Below are 13,678 nucleotides of genomic sequence, written 5' to 3' on the forward strand. Positions count from 1 at the left end.
CTATAGACTAGATAGACTAGACTATAGACTAGACTATAGACTAGACTATGGACTAGACTATAGACTAGACTATAGACTAGACTATAGACTAGACTATAGACTAGACTATAGACTAGACTATAGACTAGACTATAGACTAGACTATAGACTAGACTATAGACTAGACTATAGACTAGACTATAGACTAGACTATAGACTAGACTATAGACTAGACTATAGACTAGACTATAGACTAGACTATAGACTAGACTATAGACTAGACTATAGACTAGACTATAGACTAGACTATAGACTAGACTATAGACTATAGACTAGACTATAGACTATAGACTAGACTATAGACTAGACTATAGACTAGACTATAGACTAGACTATAGACTAGACTATAGACTAGACTATAGACTAGACTATAGACTAGACTATAGACTAGACTATAGACTAGACTATAGACTAGACTATAGACTAGACTATAGACTAGACTATAGACTAGACTATAGACTAGACTATAGACTAGACTATAGACTAGACTATAGACTAGACTATAGACTAGACTATAGACTAGACTATAGACTAGACTATAGACTAGACTATAGACTAGACTATAGACTAGACTATAGACTAGACTATAGACTAGACTATAGACTAGACTATAGACTAGACTATAGACTAGACTATAGATAGACTATAGACTAGACTATAGACTAGACTATAGACTAGACTATAGACTAGACTATAGACTAGACTATAGACTAGACTATAGACTAGACTATAGACTAGACTATAGACTAGACTATAGACTAGACTATAGACTAGACTATGACTAGACTATAGACTAGACTATAGACTAGACTATAGACTAGACTATAGACTAGACTATAGACTAGACTATAGACTAGACTATAGACTAGACTATAGACTAGACTATAGACTAGACTATAGACTAGACTATAGACTAGACTATAGACTAGACTATAGACTAAACTATAGACTAGACTATAGACTAGACTATAGACTAGACTATAGACTAGACTATAGACTAGACTATAGACTAGACTATAGACTAGACTATAGACCAGACTATAGACTAGACTATAGACTAGACTATAGACTAGACTAGACTATAGACTGGACTATAGACTAGACTATAGATTAGACTATAGGCTAGACTATAGACTAGTCTATAGACTAGACTATAGACTAGACTATAGACTAGACTATAGACTAGACTATAGACTAGACTATAGACTAGACTATAGACTAGTCTATAGACTATACTATAGACTAGTCTATAGACTAGACTATAGACTAGATTATAGACTATAGACTAGACTATAGACTGGACTATAGACTAGACTAGACTACAGACTAGACTATAGACTAGACTATAGACTAGACTACAGACTAGACTATAGACTAGACTATAGACTAGACTATAGACTAGACTATAGACTAGACTTTAGACTAGACTATAGACTAGACTATAGACTAGACTATAGACTAGACTATAGACTAGACTATAGACTAGACTATAGACTAGAATATAGACTAGACTATAGACTAGACTATAGACTAGACTATAGACTAGACTATAGACTAGACTATAGACTAGACTATAGACTAGACTATAGACTAGACTATAGACTAGACTATAGACTAGACTAGACTATAGACTAGACTATAGACTAGACTAGACTAGACTAGACTAGACTATAGACTAGACTATAGACTAGACTATAGACTAGACTACAAAAGTAGCAAAACTTTATACTGATAAGTTTTTTGTAAAAAAGTATAAACCGAAAACGTTTTCCTTAGAAAATGTTTATCCAGATAAAGTTTTTTAAAATATATTAATGCGGATTAAATTTTACTCCAAAATTATTTATCCCTATCAGGTTTTCTGCATAAATAAATATTATTTAAATAAAAGTTAAATATTTTTGGCAACAAAACTTATTATTCTGGTTTCAGATCAACCCCTCTTCACAAATGGGTTAATAATTCCGCATTAATGCATTAAACATTTTGCAAACAAAAGTAGCAACAGCAAAAGTTTAGTAATATACTAATTTTAAAACAAAATACTAAAAATAAGATCAAAAACTGAGAGAAATACTAAATAAAGCAAGTAAACTACATGAAACACAACAGAAAAAAAAAAACTAGTTTAGCGAAATAAGCAGCAGCAGCAACTAACTAACTACTATTGTTTAAATAAAACGATATAAAAGCCAACAAATATAATTGAACAGAAACATTAGAGTTCAATAGCCAGTCAAGTAAAGTGCAGTAAAGCAAAATCAATTTAAAATTTATAATAATTATAATAATAATAAAGAAAAAGAGTAAAACTTTTGCTTCTTTAACCTAAAAGAACAATAAATAGTAAATAACGGAATAGCAAAAGGCAATTATTTTTATTGTTATTGTATAAATATTTTGTTGACTCACAAGTGCAGTTGATTGAAGCTAAAAATAATAAATATCAAAGCTAAACCATGAGAATTTTATTAATAAGTTTATTTATTTTAAGTGCCACACGCAGTTTAAGTGAGTTTTTATTTAAAACAATTAAAATATATAATGAGATTAATTTATGAAAGAAAATATTATAGATGCAGCAACAACATCCAACAGCTCAGACACGGAATCCATAGATGCTTATGATTACGATGAAGATTATCCCGTGGGTGAATTAAACGATAACAATGATATAACTCCAGATCTAGAAGACGAAAATGACGATGAAGAATATTGTGAATGGCAAAAATGTGATAAAGATTTGAGACAAGAACGTGGCTTTAGAAGATTTATCGATGTACCATTTCTCAAGAAACTGGTTAGAAATTTAAGTCCATTTTCCCGTCCTAGACTGGAAATGCATTTTTATCTATTTAAAAGAGAGTTTCCGGACTGTGGCAAAGAATTGATAATGGGAGATATAAATTCATTGTTGTCATCCGGTTTGAATGCGTCAGTGCCCACAAGGTAATTATACGAAAGATAGAATTTTTTTAAACTAAATTACATCCGTGAGTAAATTAACTTTTTCAGAGAAAGATTTTAATTATTTCGCTTTAATGTTTTTAACAAAATCTTTAGTTTTAACTAAATATTGAAAAATAAGTATAAACATGTTTATCCGCATAAAGCTTCCTATATAAAAGAAAGATAAAATTATACGGATAAAGTTTTCTATAGAAAATGTTTATCTGGATAAGTTTTATATACAATATGTTTATACACAGAGGGAAAAAGAAATATACACGCTTGGTACCAAATTGGCACCAAAGAGTTTGTAATTTTTCAATAACAACCGTTGTCAAAGTATATACATTGGCAACGGATTGTTTGCAATAGTGAACTTACCACGTTTGTTAACATTTAGACAACGTATGTGTAAAAAATTTAGATTTCGACAACGAATTGTTGCAATGTTGACAACGTTGCGACATAGTGTTGTCGTACGTATGTATATACTTTGACAACGGTTGTTATTGAAAAATTACAAACTCTTTGGTGCCAATTTTGTACCAAGCGTGTATATTTCTTTTTTCCCTCTGTGTACGGATTAAGATTTCTATAGAAAATGTTTATCCGGAAAATGTTTTCTATACAATATGTTTATTCGGATTAAGATTTCTATAGACAATGTTTATCCGGAAAATGTTTTCTATAGAAAATGCTTATTCGTATAACGTTTACTATAGAAAATGCTTATCCGAATAAAGTTTCTATACATAATGTTTATCGGAGTGAATTTTTTTTATAGAAAATGTTTATCCGAATGAAGTTTTCTATAGAAAAAGTTCATCCATATACAGTTTTCTATAGGAAATGTTTATCCGGATGAAGTTTCTATAGAAAATGTTTATCCAAATAAAGTCTTTTATAGAAAATGTTTATCCGAATAAAGTCTTTTATAGAATATGTTTATCCGGATAATGTCTTTTATAGAAAATGTTTGTCCGGATAAAGTTTCTGTAGAAAATTTTTATCCAGATAAAGTTTTCTGTACAAAATGTTTATTTGGATAAAGTTGTCTATAGAAAATGTGTATCCGGATAAAGTTTCCTATAGACACTGTTTTTCCGGAAAATGTTTTCTATAGAAAATGTTTATCCGTAGAACTTTTACTATAGAAAATGCTTATCCGAATAAAGTTTCTATACATAATGTTTATCCGAATGAATTTTTTTATAGAAAGTTTATCCATATAAAGTTTTCTATAGGAAATGTTTATCCGGATAAAGTTTTCTATAGAATATGTTTATCCGGATAATGTCTTCTATAGAAAGTGTTTGTCCGCATAAAGTTTCTGTAGAAAATGTTTATCCAGATAAAGTTTTCTGTAGAAAATGTATATCCGGATAAAGTTTTCTATAGAAAATGTTTATCTGAATAAGTTTTTTATAGAAAATGTTTATCTGGGTAAAGTTTTCTATAGAAAATGTTTGTCCTTATAAGGTTTCTACAGAAAATATTTATATTTATCCGTATTATTATTGTTATCGACATTTTTTTAATTTTTCAGAATCATTATCCATGGTTGGATGAGTCAATCTCGCGGTTCCTTTAATCGTGATATTAAAAATGCTTACCTTCAGAAAGGCGACTTTAACGTAATCATAGCCGATTGGAGTTCACATGCTGCCAATATCAACTATTTTCATGTAGTAAGACTTATCGAGACCTTTGGAGCCCACTTGGCCAGATTCACTAATTATTTAGCAGAAAAGGCCGATATTAAATACGATGACATTTATCTTATTGGCCACTCTTTGGGTGCTCAAATAGCTGGAGCTGCTGGTAAACGCAGCTGGCCTAATCGTTATAATACCATATTTGCTTTAGATCCTGCTGGACCTAAATTTCGCAAGAAGAGTACCGATTTTCGTATAGATCCTACAGATGCCAAATATGTGGAGAGTATACAGACCAGCCGTAATTTGGGTTTCTTAGAGCCGACCGGTAATGCCACTTTTTATCCCAACTTTGGTAGTTATCAGAAGAAATGCTACTACGTAGGCTGTTCTCATATAAGAGCATATAAAATGTTTGTGGAATCGCTAAATTCTCCGCTAGGATTTTATGGTATAAGATGTTTAAGTCGTAAGCCCGAATGGGATTGTGATGATACACAAGAATATCGTATGGGAGGAGAACCTTCTATACCCAAAAGTGGTATATTTTATGTGGATACCAATGCCAAAGAGCCCTATGCTTTGGGTAGAGCCAATACGGAAAAATAGGGATTAAAATTGAAGGAAGATAGTTATTTAATTATAGCTAAAGTACCTGAGTTTACAATTACTTAATATTATTTATTTATTAAAACTATTTATATTAGTTTAACTGTATTTATTACCCCAAGATCTCTACAAAAAATATTAAAAATATAATTAAAATAAAAACATACATATATGAAGGTATCAAAGAATTTTAACCATTAATATGCAGAGCATGTTTTATAACTTTGTGTTATTAAGATTTTATAACTTTATAATTACAATAATTATTTAGTTTTTGTTTATACTAAAAAAGCATACGGAAGTTGGTTGGTTGCTGCAAACAAAACAAAAAAAACACAAACATTTTACGAACTAATTAAATTTTATGTGAAAACGGAAATATTGTGTACTCAACATTCATACATTTGTAATTTTATAACCAGACAATTATAATTTTGAAAATACATAGAAACAAACAAACGAAAAAAGCATCATCAAAGCCAGTGTACATAACACATACATACATACGTAAATTTTAAGTGAAATGCCTTTGTGGCATAAAAGATAATGCAGTGCAATGTGTATGAGTTATTTGTTTATACCCTATACTAATAAAGCGAGGAAGTATAATGTGTTTATACGGATGTTTGGTAACAGCCCAGAATATAAGTAACTAACTAACTAACTAACTAATCTAACTAACTAACTAACTAACTAACTAACTAACTAACTAACTAACTAACTAACTAACTAACTAACTAACTAACTAACTAACTAACTAACTAACGAACTAACTAACTAAAACATAACTAACTAACTAAACTAACTAACTACTACTAACTAACTAACTAACTAACTAACTAACTAACTAACTAACTAACTAACTAACTACTAACTACTACTAACTAAATAACTAACTAAATAACTAACTAACTAACTAACTAACTAACTAACTAACTAACTAACTAACTAACTACTAACGAACTAACTAACTAACTAACTAACTAACTAACTAACTAACTAACTAACTACTAACTACTACTAACTAACTAACTAACTAACTAACTACTAACTAACTAACTACTAACTAACTAACTAACTAACTAACTAACTAACTAACTAACTAACTACTAACTAACTAACTAACTACTAACTAACTAACTAACCTAACTAACTAACTAACTAACTAACTAACTAACAACTAACTAACAACTAACAACTAACTACTAACTAACTAACTAACTACTACTAACTAACTAACTAACTAACTAACTAACTAACTAACTAACTAACTACTAACTACTACTAACTAACTAACTAACTAACTAACTAACTAACTAACTACCTAACTAACTAACTAACTAACTAACTAACTAACTAACTAACTAACTAACTAACTAACTAACTAACTAACTAACTACTAACTAACTAACTAACTAACTAACTCACTAACTAACTACTAACTAACTAACTAACTAACTAACTAACTAACTAACTAACTAACTACTAACTAACTAACTAACTAACTAACTAACTAACTAACTAACTAACTAACTAACTAACTAACTAACTAATAACTAACTAACTAACTAACTAACTAACTAACTAACTACTAACTAACTACTAACTAACTAACTAACTAACTAACTAACTAACTAACTACTACTACTAACTAACTAACTAACTAACTAACTAACTAACTAACTACAACTAACTAACTACTAACTAACTAACTAACTAACTAACTAACTAACTAACTAACTAACTAACTAACTAACTAACTAACTAACAACTACTAACTAACTAACTAACTAACTAACTAACTAACTAACTAACTAACTAACTAACTAACTAACTAACTAACTAACTAACTAACTAACTAACTAACTAACTAACTAACTAACTAACTAAACTAACTAACTAACTACTAACTAACTAACTAAACTAACTAACTAACTAACTAACTAACTAACTAACTACAACTACTACTAACTACACTAACTAATAACTAACTACATAACTAACTAACTAACCTAACCAACTACTAACTAACTAACTACTAACTAACTAACTACTAACTACCTAACTAACTAACTAACTAACTAACTAACTAACTAACTAACTAACTAACTAACTAACTAACACTAGCTAGCTAGCGAGCAAACTTAAATCACGATTTTTCCTAATTAAATTATATGCTGGGAAACGCGTCCTGTGGGGACATAGACCGATATTACAAGTCTATTCTATTGTGGTATTCAAAAGTTGCACAGTGCGATAATGTTATAACGTTGTACAATACAATAAGGCCGCAAAATATATGGGGATTTTCATGTCAAGTGACCCAACTCAAAAAAATCGATTTTGACGAAATTTGCACGTTAGTACTATTGGAAAGTATGTCAGACACAGATTTTCAGCTCTATCGTTCAAGTACTGCCGGACTTATAAGGGGTCAGTTGGATATATTGGTCATACAGGGTTTTATTCAATTGAGTGTAACTTTTCACATATTGGTACTAGAAGACATCGATTTTTAAAGTTGGTTCACTCGACACAAAATTCCCCATATGTATATGTACATAATCGTAATTTTGTGGATCTTCATTTCGTGGTGTTACGAACGATAGAACGAAATCAATATACTCCCCTCTTTTTTAGTGATGGCTATAAAAACCACTTCAATTATAGTGTGTATTTTAACTAGAATGTGCATTAAAATCTAAAGAGACATTTTGTAAAAATAACATAAATTTTATATACATGGATATGGGCGCTTTATACTCTCATAACGAGAAATCTGTTTAAATTGTATAAAATGCACAATTTAAAATTTAAGTGATTACACCAGAGATTTTCATAAGCTGTCCCCTAAGAGTTAAATTGCATCTCGGAAGTTAAGGTACGGGGAGACAATTTTTAGAGATTTGACAGCTCGAGTACTTGAGCAAGTGTTTGTACATGGATCGGCAGAAACATGTATAAAAATTATCACCGACATGAAGGAAAGAAGGATGTCGTCTAGTCAGCTCATCCAATAGCATCTTGAAATAAGGCCAACACGGCAGATGTTCACGTAAAGCACACATTGTCGCAACATTTGGATCAAATTGGATCGACGAAAATGGACCAGCCGAGATGTTGCATTTTGTTCGTCGATTTTGGTGTCTATTAAAGGTCCTTAAAACCTCTAGCTTCCCTTGTATGGATCTCACAGACAGACGGATAAACATCTAAAATATGACGAATAGTTCAATGAAATGACAAGCTTGATGGTAATTACAAAAATGTTTAACTAACAATATTTTTTGAGTGCATTAAATATGTTAGTGTAATCTACACTTACAGTGTAATATGTCTAAATGTACTTATTTTAATGTTGTTTTACTATAAACTTTTCTAATGTGAATTTAGGGGGTGGTAATGGTGGTAGTGTATCGAGATACTAACTAACAACATAAGGAGTTGACAAACATAAAACAAATAAAAACCGAAAACAGCTAAAAATTAACAGCGACAAGCACGTTCAAAACATAAATATTTTAATTTAACTAAAATGTGCCGAAAACTTATGGAATCGCATCTAAACATAAGAAGTATCCCAGTAAAAACTTTTCAATGACTACTACATATAATTGCATAGATGTTCCTTAATAATGTGTTATATAAATACTTTCTAATCCATTAGTCAGCTTCTACGTGAAGATATAGAAGCTGTATATGTTTTTTCATTCGATTTACCTTGATTGATTTTTCTATTTACTTGTAAGCGGTTGTGGTATATACTTGCCTCCAATGATATCACCACGTTAAAATAATGCTTTAAAATACTATTATATCGGTAAATTTTAGCGGTTTAACCTCTTACCTGGTAACTAAAGATTTTGCATGGTAAATATGTATTTTTATATACATATGTATCTATGTTTAAATTTAACCCTTTAGGAGAAAAAGATAAGTGCTAAAAATAAAACATAACTTTTGTAAAGTGGAACAAAAAATATGTTTTTTGTTAATCTCTACATATTAAGCAGGTCTTGAAAAAAAATTATTAAAAAAAGTTTTGAAATGAAAAAATTAATTTGTTTATACGTACCCAGCAAAAGCTTGATAACCCAGTGTTTACTACAAACAGTCTGTCAGTACTGTTATAATTACTTACATATACTTTATATTGAACTAGCAACAGTTTTTTACACAAACCAAAGAAAATGTTTTCTGTGTGAAAGTTTTTCTGTGCAAACTAATGACCAAGAGGTCCAGGTTCTTATTCTGTCTGAGCAAATTTTTTTTGTAAGTAAAACAAAATAATTTTTAAAATCCCTATTCTTAAGTCGGTATTAATAAGTCATTCGTAAAGAGCGTGGTAAGTACTTGTCATATGACATCCGAGCGTTTTAAAATAATGAGCTAAAATGCTAATAATAAAGATAGCGAAAACCGTTAGTAGTTAGGTGTGTTAAGTTAGTTAGTAAGTTAGTTAGTTAGTTAGTTAGTAGTAGTAGTAGTTAGTTAGTTGTTAGTTATTAGTTAGGTTAGTTAGTTAGTTAGTTAGTAGTTAGTAGGTTAGTTAGTTAGTTATTAGTAGTAGTTAGTTAGTTAGTAGTTAGTTGTAGTTATTTAGTTAGTTAGTTAGTTAGTAGTCTAGTTATTTAGTTAGTAGTTAGTTCGTTAGTTAGTTAGTTAGTTAGTTAGTTTAGTTAGTTAGTTAGTTAGTTAGTTAGTTAGTAGTTAGTTAGTTAGTTAGTTAGTTAGTTAGTTAGTTAGTTAGTTAGTTAGTTAGTTAGTAGTTAGTTAGTTAGTTAGTTAGTTAGTTAGTTAGTTAGTTAGTTAGTTAGTTAGTTAGTTAGTTAGTTAGTTAGTTAGTTAGTTAGTTAGTTAGTTAGTTAGTTAGTTAGTTAGTTAGTTAGTTAGTTAGTTAGTTAGTTAGTTAGTTAGTTAGTTAGTTAGTAGTTAGTTAGTAGTTAGTTAGTTAGTTAGTTAGTTAGTAGTTAGTTAGTTAGTTAGTTAGTTAGTTAGTTAGTTAGTAGTTAGTTAGTTAGTTAGTTAGTTAGTTAGTTAGTTAGTTAGTTAGTTAGTTAGTTAGTTAGTTAGTTAGTTAGTTAGTTAGTTAGTTAGTTAGTTAGTTAGTTAGTTAGTTAGTTAGTTAGTTAGTTAGTTAGTTAGTTAGTAGTTAGTTAGTTAGTAGTTAGTTAGTTAGTTAGTTAGTTAGTTAGTTAGTTAGTTAGTTAGTTAGTTAGTTAGTTAGTTAGTTAGTTAGTTAGTTAGTTAGTTAGTTAGTTAGTTAGTTAGTTAGTTAGTAGTTAGTTAGTTAGTTAGTTAGTTAGTTAGTTAGTTAGTTAGTTAGTTAGTAGTTAGTTAGTTAGTTAGTTAGTTAGTAGTTAGTTAGTTAGTTAGTTAGTTAGTTAGTTAGTTAGTAGTTAGTTAGTTAGTTAGTTAGTTAGTTAGTTAGTTAGTTAGTTAGTAGTTAGTTAGTTAGTTAGTTAGTTAGTTAGTTAGTTAGTTAGTTAGTTAGTTAGTAGTTAGTTAGTTAGTTAGTTAGTTAGTTAGTGTAGTTAGTTAGTTAGTTAGTTAGTTAGTAGTTAGTTAGTTAGTTAGTTAGTTAGTTAGTTAGTTAGTTAGTTAGTTAGTTAGTTAGTTAGTTAGTTAGTTAGTTAGTTAGTAGTTAGTTAGTAGTTAGTTAGTTAGTTAGTTAGTAGTTAGTTAGTTAGTTAGTTAGTTAGTTAGTTAGTTCGTTAGTTAGTAGTTAGTTAGTTAGTTAGTAGTTAGTAGTTAGTTAGTTAGTTAGTTAGTTAGTAGTTAGTTAGTTAGTTAGTTAGTTAGTTAGTTAGTTAGTAGTTAGTTAGTTAGTTAGTTAGTTAGTTAGTTAGTTAGTTAGTAGTTAGTTAGTTAGTTAGTTAGTTAGTTAGTTAGTTAGTTAGTTAGTTAGTTAGTAGTTAGTTAGTTAGTTAGTTAGTTAGTTAGTTAGTTAGTTAGTTAGTTTAGTTAGTTAGTTAGTTAGTTAGTTAGTTAGTTAGTTAGTTAGTTAGTTAGTTAGTTAGTTAGTTAGTTAGTTAGTTAGTTAGTTAGTTAGTTAGTTAGTTAGTTAGTTAGTTAGTTCGTTAGTTAGTTAGTTAGTTAGTTAGTTAGTTAGTTAGTAGTTAGTTAGTTAGTTAGTTAGTAGTTAGTTAGTTAGTTAGTTAGTTAGTTAGTTAGTTAGTTAGTTAGTTAGTTAGTTAGTTAGTTAGTTAGTTAGTTAGTTAGTTAGTTAGTTAGTTAGGTAGGGTTAGTTCAGTTAGTTAGTTAGTTAGTTAGTTAGTTAGTTAGTTAGTTCGTTAGTTAGTTAGTTAGTTAGTTAGTTAGTTAGTTAGTAGTTAGTTAGTTAGTTAGTTAGTTAGTAGTTAGTTAGTTAGTTAGTTAGTTAGTTAGTTAGTTAGTTAGTTAGTTAGTTAGTAGTTAGTTAGTTAGTAGTTAGTTAGTTAGTTAGTAGTAGTTAGTTAGTTAGTTCGTAGTTAGTTAGTAGTTAGTTAGTTTAGTTAGTTAGTTAGTTAGTTAGTTAGTTAGTTAGTTAGTTCGTTAGTTAGTTAGTTAGTTAGTAGTTAGTTAGTTAGTTAGTAGTTAGTTAGTTAGTTAGTTAGTTGTAGTAGTTAGTTAGTTAGTTAGTTAGGTAGTTAGTTAGTGTAGTAGTTAGTTAGTTAGTTAGTTAGTTAGTTAGTTAGTTAGTTAGTTAGTTATATACGAAGATAATAATTTACCTGCACAGAGTAAAAGTCACATTGTTTTGAAATTTGAATTTTAAAATAATTTATAAATTAATACCGTCACATTATGTCAAAATAATGTTTATTTTTTGTAATAATTAATTTCTAATAATAACGTTATCATTTACTATAAGACATCTTGAACTATTTTGCAGTTAAATATAATATTATTGCCGGTGTAAGAGGGATTTTGTTGTTAAAGGTTTAAAACTTAAGCTTTGTCCTTGAGTCAAAAGATGAGTTTGTGACAAATTTCATCAAATTAAAATTTGGGACCTGCGGCGTGCGCACAACGTTTACATGGACACACAGACGGACGGATGTATGGATGGACAGACAGACGGACGGATAGACGGACATAGCGAAATCTACTCAGAAAGTGAAAGTCTGAGTCGATTGATATAATTTAAGTGGGTGCAGGACGTGATACAAACATCAGCACAAGCGCATAATATCCACCCCACAATAGTGATGCAGGGTATAATGATATTCAATTTAAATTTAGATGAGACACATATTAAACTCTATTATTAAAAACTGGTTTAATTTTTTCCAAACACCAAGACTTATTTATAAATTTAGCTTTTTTCTGTTTTGAGTCAGGTCAGTCTATTAATAAATGATCGATATATTCTATATATTAAATTGTTCCTATAATACTTGTTTTCAATCTTTTAATTCACATATAAATGGCAATTCCCTTTCACAATCATTATCATTCCAATCGAAATCCTCCTCCCAGGTGTGTATGCACTTTTCATGACCACTTTTATCATTTGGTTCACCAGCATGCCATAAGAATAATTTAACATTTTCTCCCGTCTCAACCCATTTGAAAATACCATTTATTTTATAGGCACCCAACCAGTAGGGGAAAATACGACCTTTAATTAAACACAAAAAGTACATATTTTATTATTATAAATTATAATTAAATAATATATAATTTAATTTACCATATTTGGCCTTTATAATCGATTTTAAATACTCAAATTCATCATAGTTTTCGATTTTAAATAGAGTCATGCTCATATTTTTACAATAGTCCAATGCATTCTGCCAAGTTAACTGTAAAGAATGAATTTCATTTATTATATTTTTTAACTTTTTTAGTTAAAAAAAAACACTGCAATTTTTTTTTACTTTTTCACTTACAAATTTTTGTTCTTCAATCAAATAAGCCTTATTAATATTTTTAGCTACGCTCACGTTATCATTTAATAAACAAATAAATATTATGTTAATAAACAACAAAAACTTAAGCCGGTCTTTTATTCGCATTTTTTTAAATAAAGAATCACTCTCTTTGAAATTACTTTAACAACTGAGTGCGGCTTCGTTCATATTCTTAAAATTCAAAGTTTTGAAGCTGTTCAACAGCTTTTAAGAGATTAAATAGCCGGTATGCTACACAAGTTTAGGAAGTATGTATATATAGTTATTAACTTTGGTGAGATCAATGGGCTATTGTCTGAGATACATATTTCTTATGAGTATGTAAATTGAAATAATGAAACGTTATAAGTTAATGTTGATAATTTTAATTATATAAAAAAATGTAAGATCTTTCTCGTTTAGGTAAAAGCAATTAATAAATAAAATAACAATTTAATTGTTGAAAATGAAATGGCTTTACTTACCTAACAACATACTTTTCAATGACTACTACATATCGTCTAGATTACATAGAAGTACTCTAATAAGATC

General features: G+C 29.0%; 2 protein-coding genes across 2 annotated transcripts; one reads left to right on the forward strand and one right to left on the reverse strand.

Moving 5' to 3' along the window:
- The first annotated feature begins 2,262 nt into the window (after positions 1–2,262).
- Positions 2,263–5,432, forward strand: LOC119613733 (phospholipase A1 2-like). Its single transcript, XM_037969778.1, has 3 exons — positions 2,263–2,550; positions 2,616–2,988; positions 4,535–5,432. The coding sequence occupies exons 1-3, from the start codon at positions 2,499–2,501 to the stop codon at positions 5,250–5,252; spliced, it is 1,143 nt and encodes a 380-aa protein (XP_037825706.1). The 5' UTR covers positions 2,263–2,498; the 3' UTR covers positions 5,253–5,432.
- Positions 5,433–12,036: 6,604 nt separating this feature from the next.
- On the reverse strand, positions 12,037–13,285 carry LOC119613734 (lectin subunit alpha-like). Its single transcript, XM_037969779.1, has 3 exons — positions 13,127–13,285; positions 12,928–13,039; positions 12,037–12,855 (listed from the first exon to the last, which is right to left on the reverse strand). Exons 1-3 carry the CDS (start codon positions 13,250–13,252, stop codon positions 12,638–12,640), a joined length of 456 nt encoding a protein of 151 aa, XP_037825707.1. The 5' UTR covers positions 13,253–13,285; the 3' UTR covers positions 12,037–12,637.
- Between the last annotated feature and the right edge of the window lie 393 nt (positions 13,286–13,678).

The sequence above is a fragment of the Lucilia sericata genome, unplaced genomic scaffold, assembly GCF_015586225.1.
Source record: "Lucilia sericata isolate MDLA Ls3-8-SP2 unplaced genomic scaffold, ASM1558622v1 Contig002277F_arrow, whole genome shotgun sequence".
Classification (NCBI taxonomy): Eukaryota; Metazoa; Arthropoda; class Insecta; order Diptera; family Calliphoridae; genus Lucilia; species Lucilia sericata.

What these genes read in the sequence shown, in the direction of transcription:
- LOC119613733 (XM_037969778.1), top strand. Translation starts at nt 2,499, where the DNA reads ATGAGAATTTTATTAATAAGTTTATTTATTTTAAGTGCCACACGCAGT. An exon ending in AAGTGCCACACGCAGTTTAA is followed by an intron (nt 2,551 to 2,615) that starts GTGAGTTTTTAT and finishes AAAATATTATAG; the next exon opens with ATGCAGCAACAACATCCAAC. An exon ending in AATGCGTCAGTGCCCACAAG is followed by an intron (nt 2,989 to 4,534) that starts GTAATTATACGA and finishes TTAATTTTTCAG; the next exon opens with AATCATTATCCATGGTTGGA.
- LOC119613734 (XM_037969779.1), bottom strand. Translation starts at nt 13,252, where the DNA reads ATGCGAATAAAAGACCGGCTTAAGTTTTTGTTGTTTATTAACATAATA. An exon ending in TGATTGAAGAACAAAAATTT is followed by an intron (nt 13,040 to 13,126) that starts GTAAGTGAAAAA and finishes CATTCTTTACAG; the next exon opens with TTAACTTGGCAGAATGCATT. An exon ending in GATTATAAAGGCCAAATATG is followed by an intron (nt 12,856 to 12,927) that starts GTAAATTAAATT and finishes GTTTAATTAAAG; the next exon opens with GTCGTATTTTCCCCTACTGG.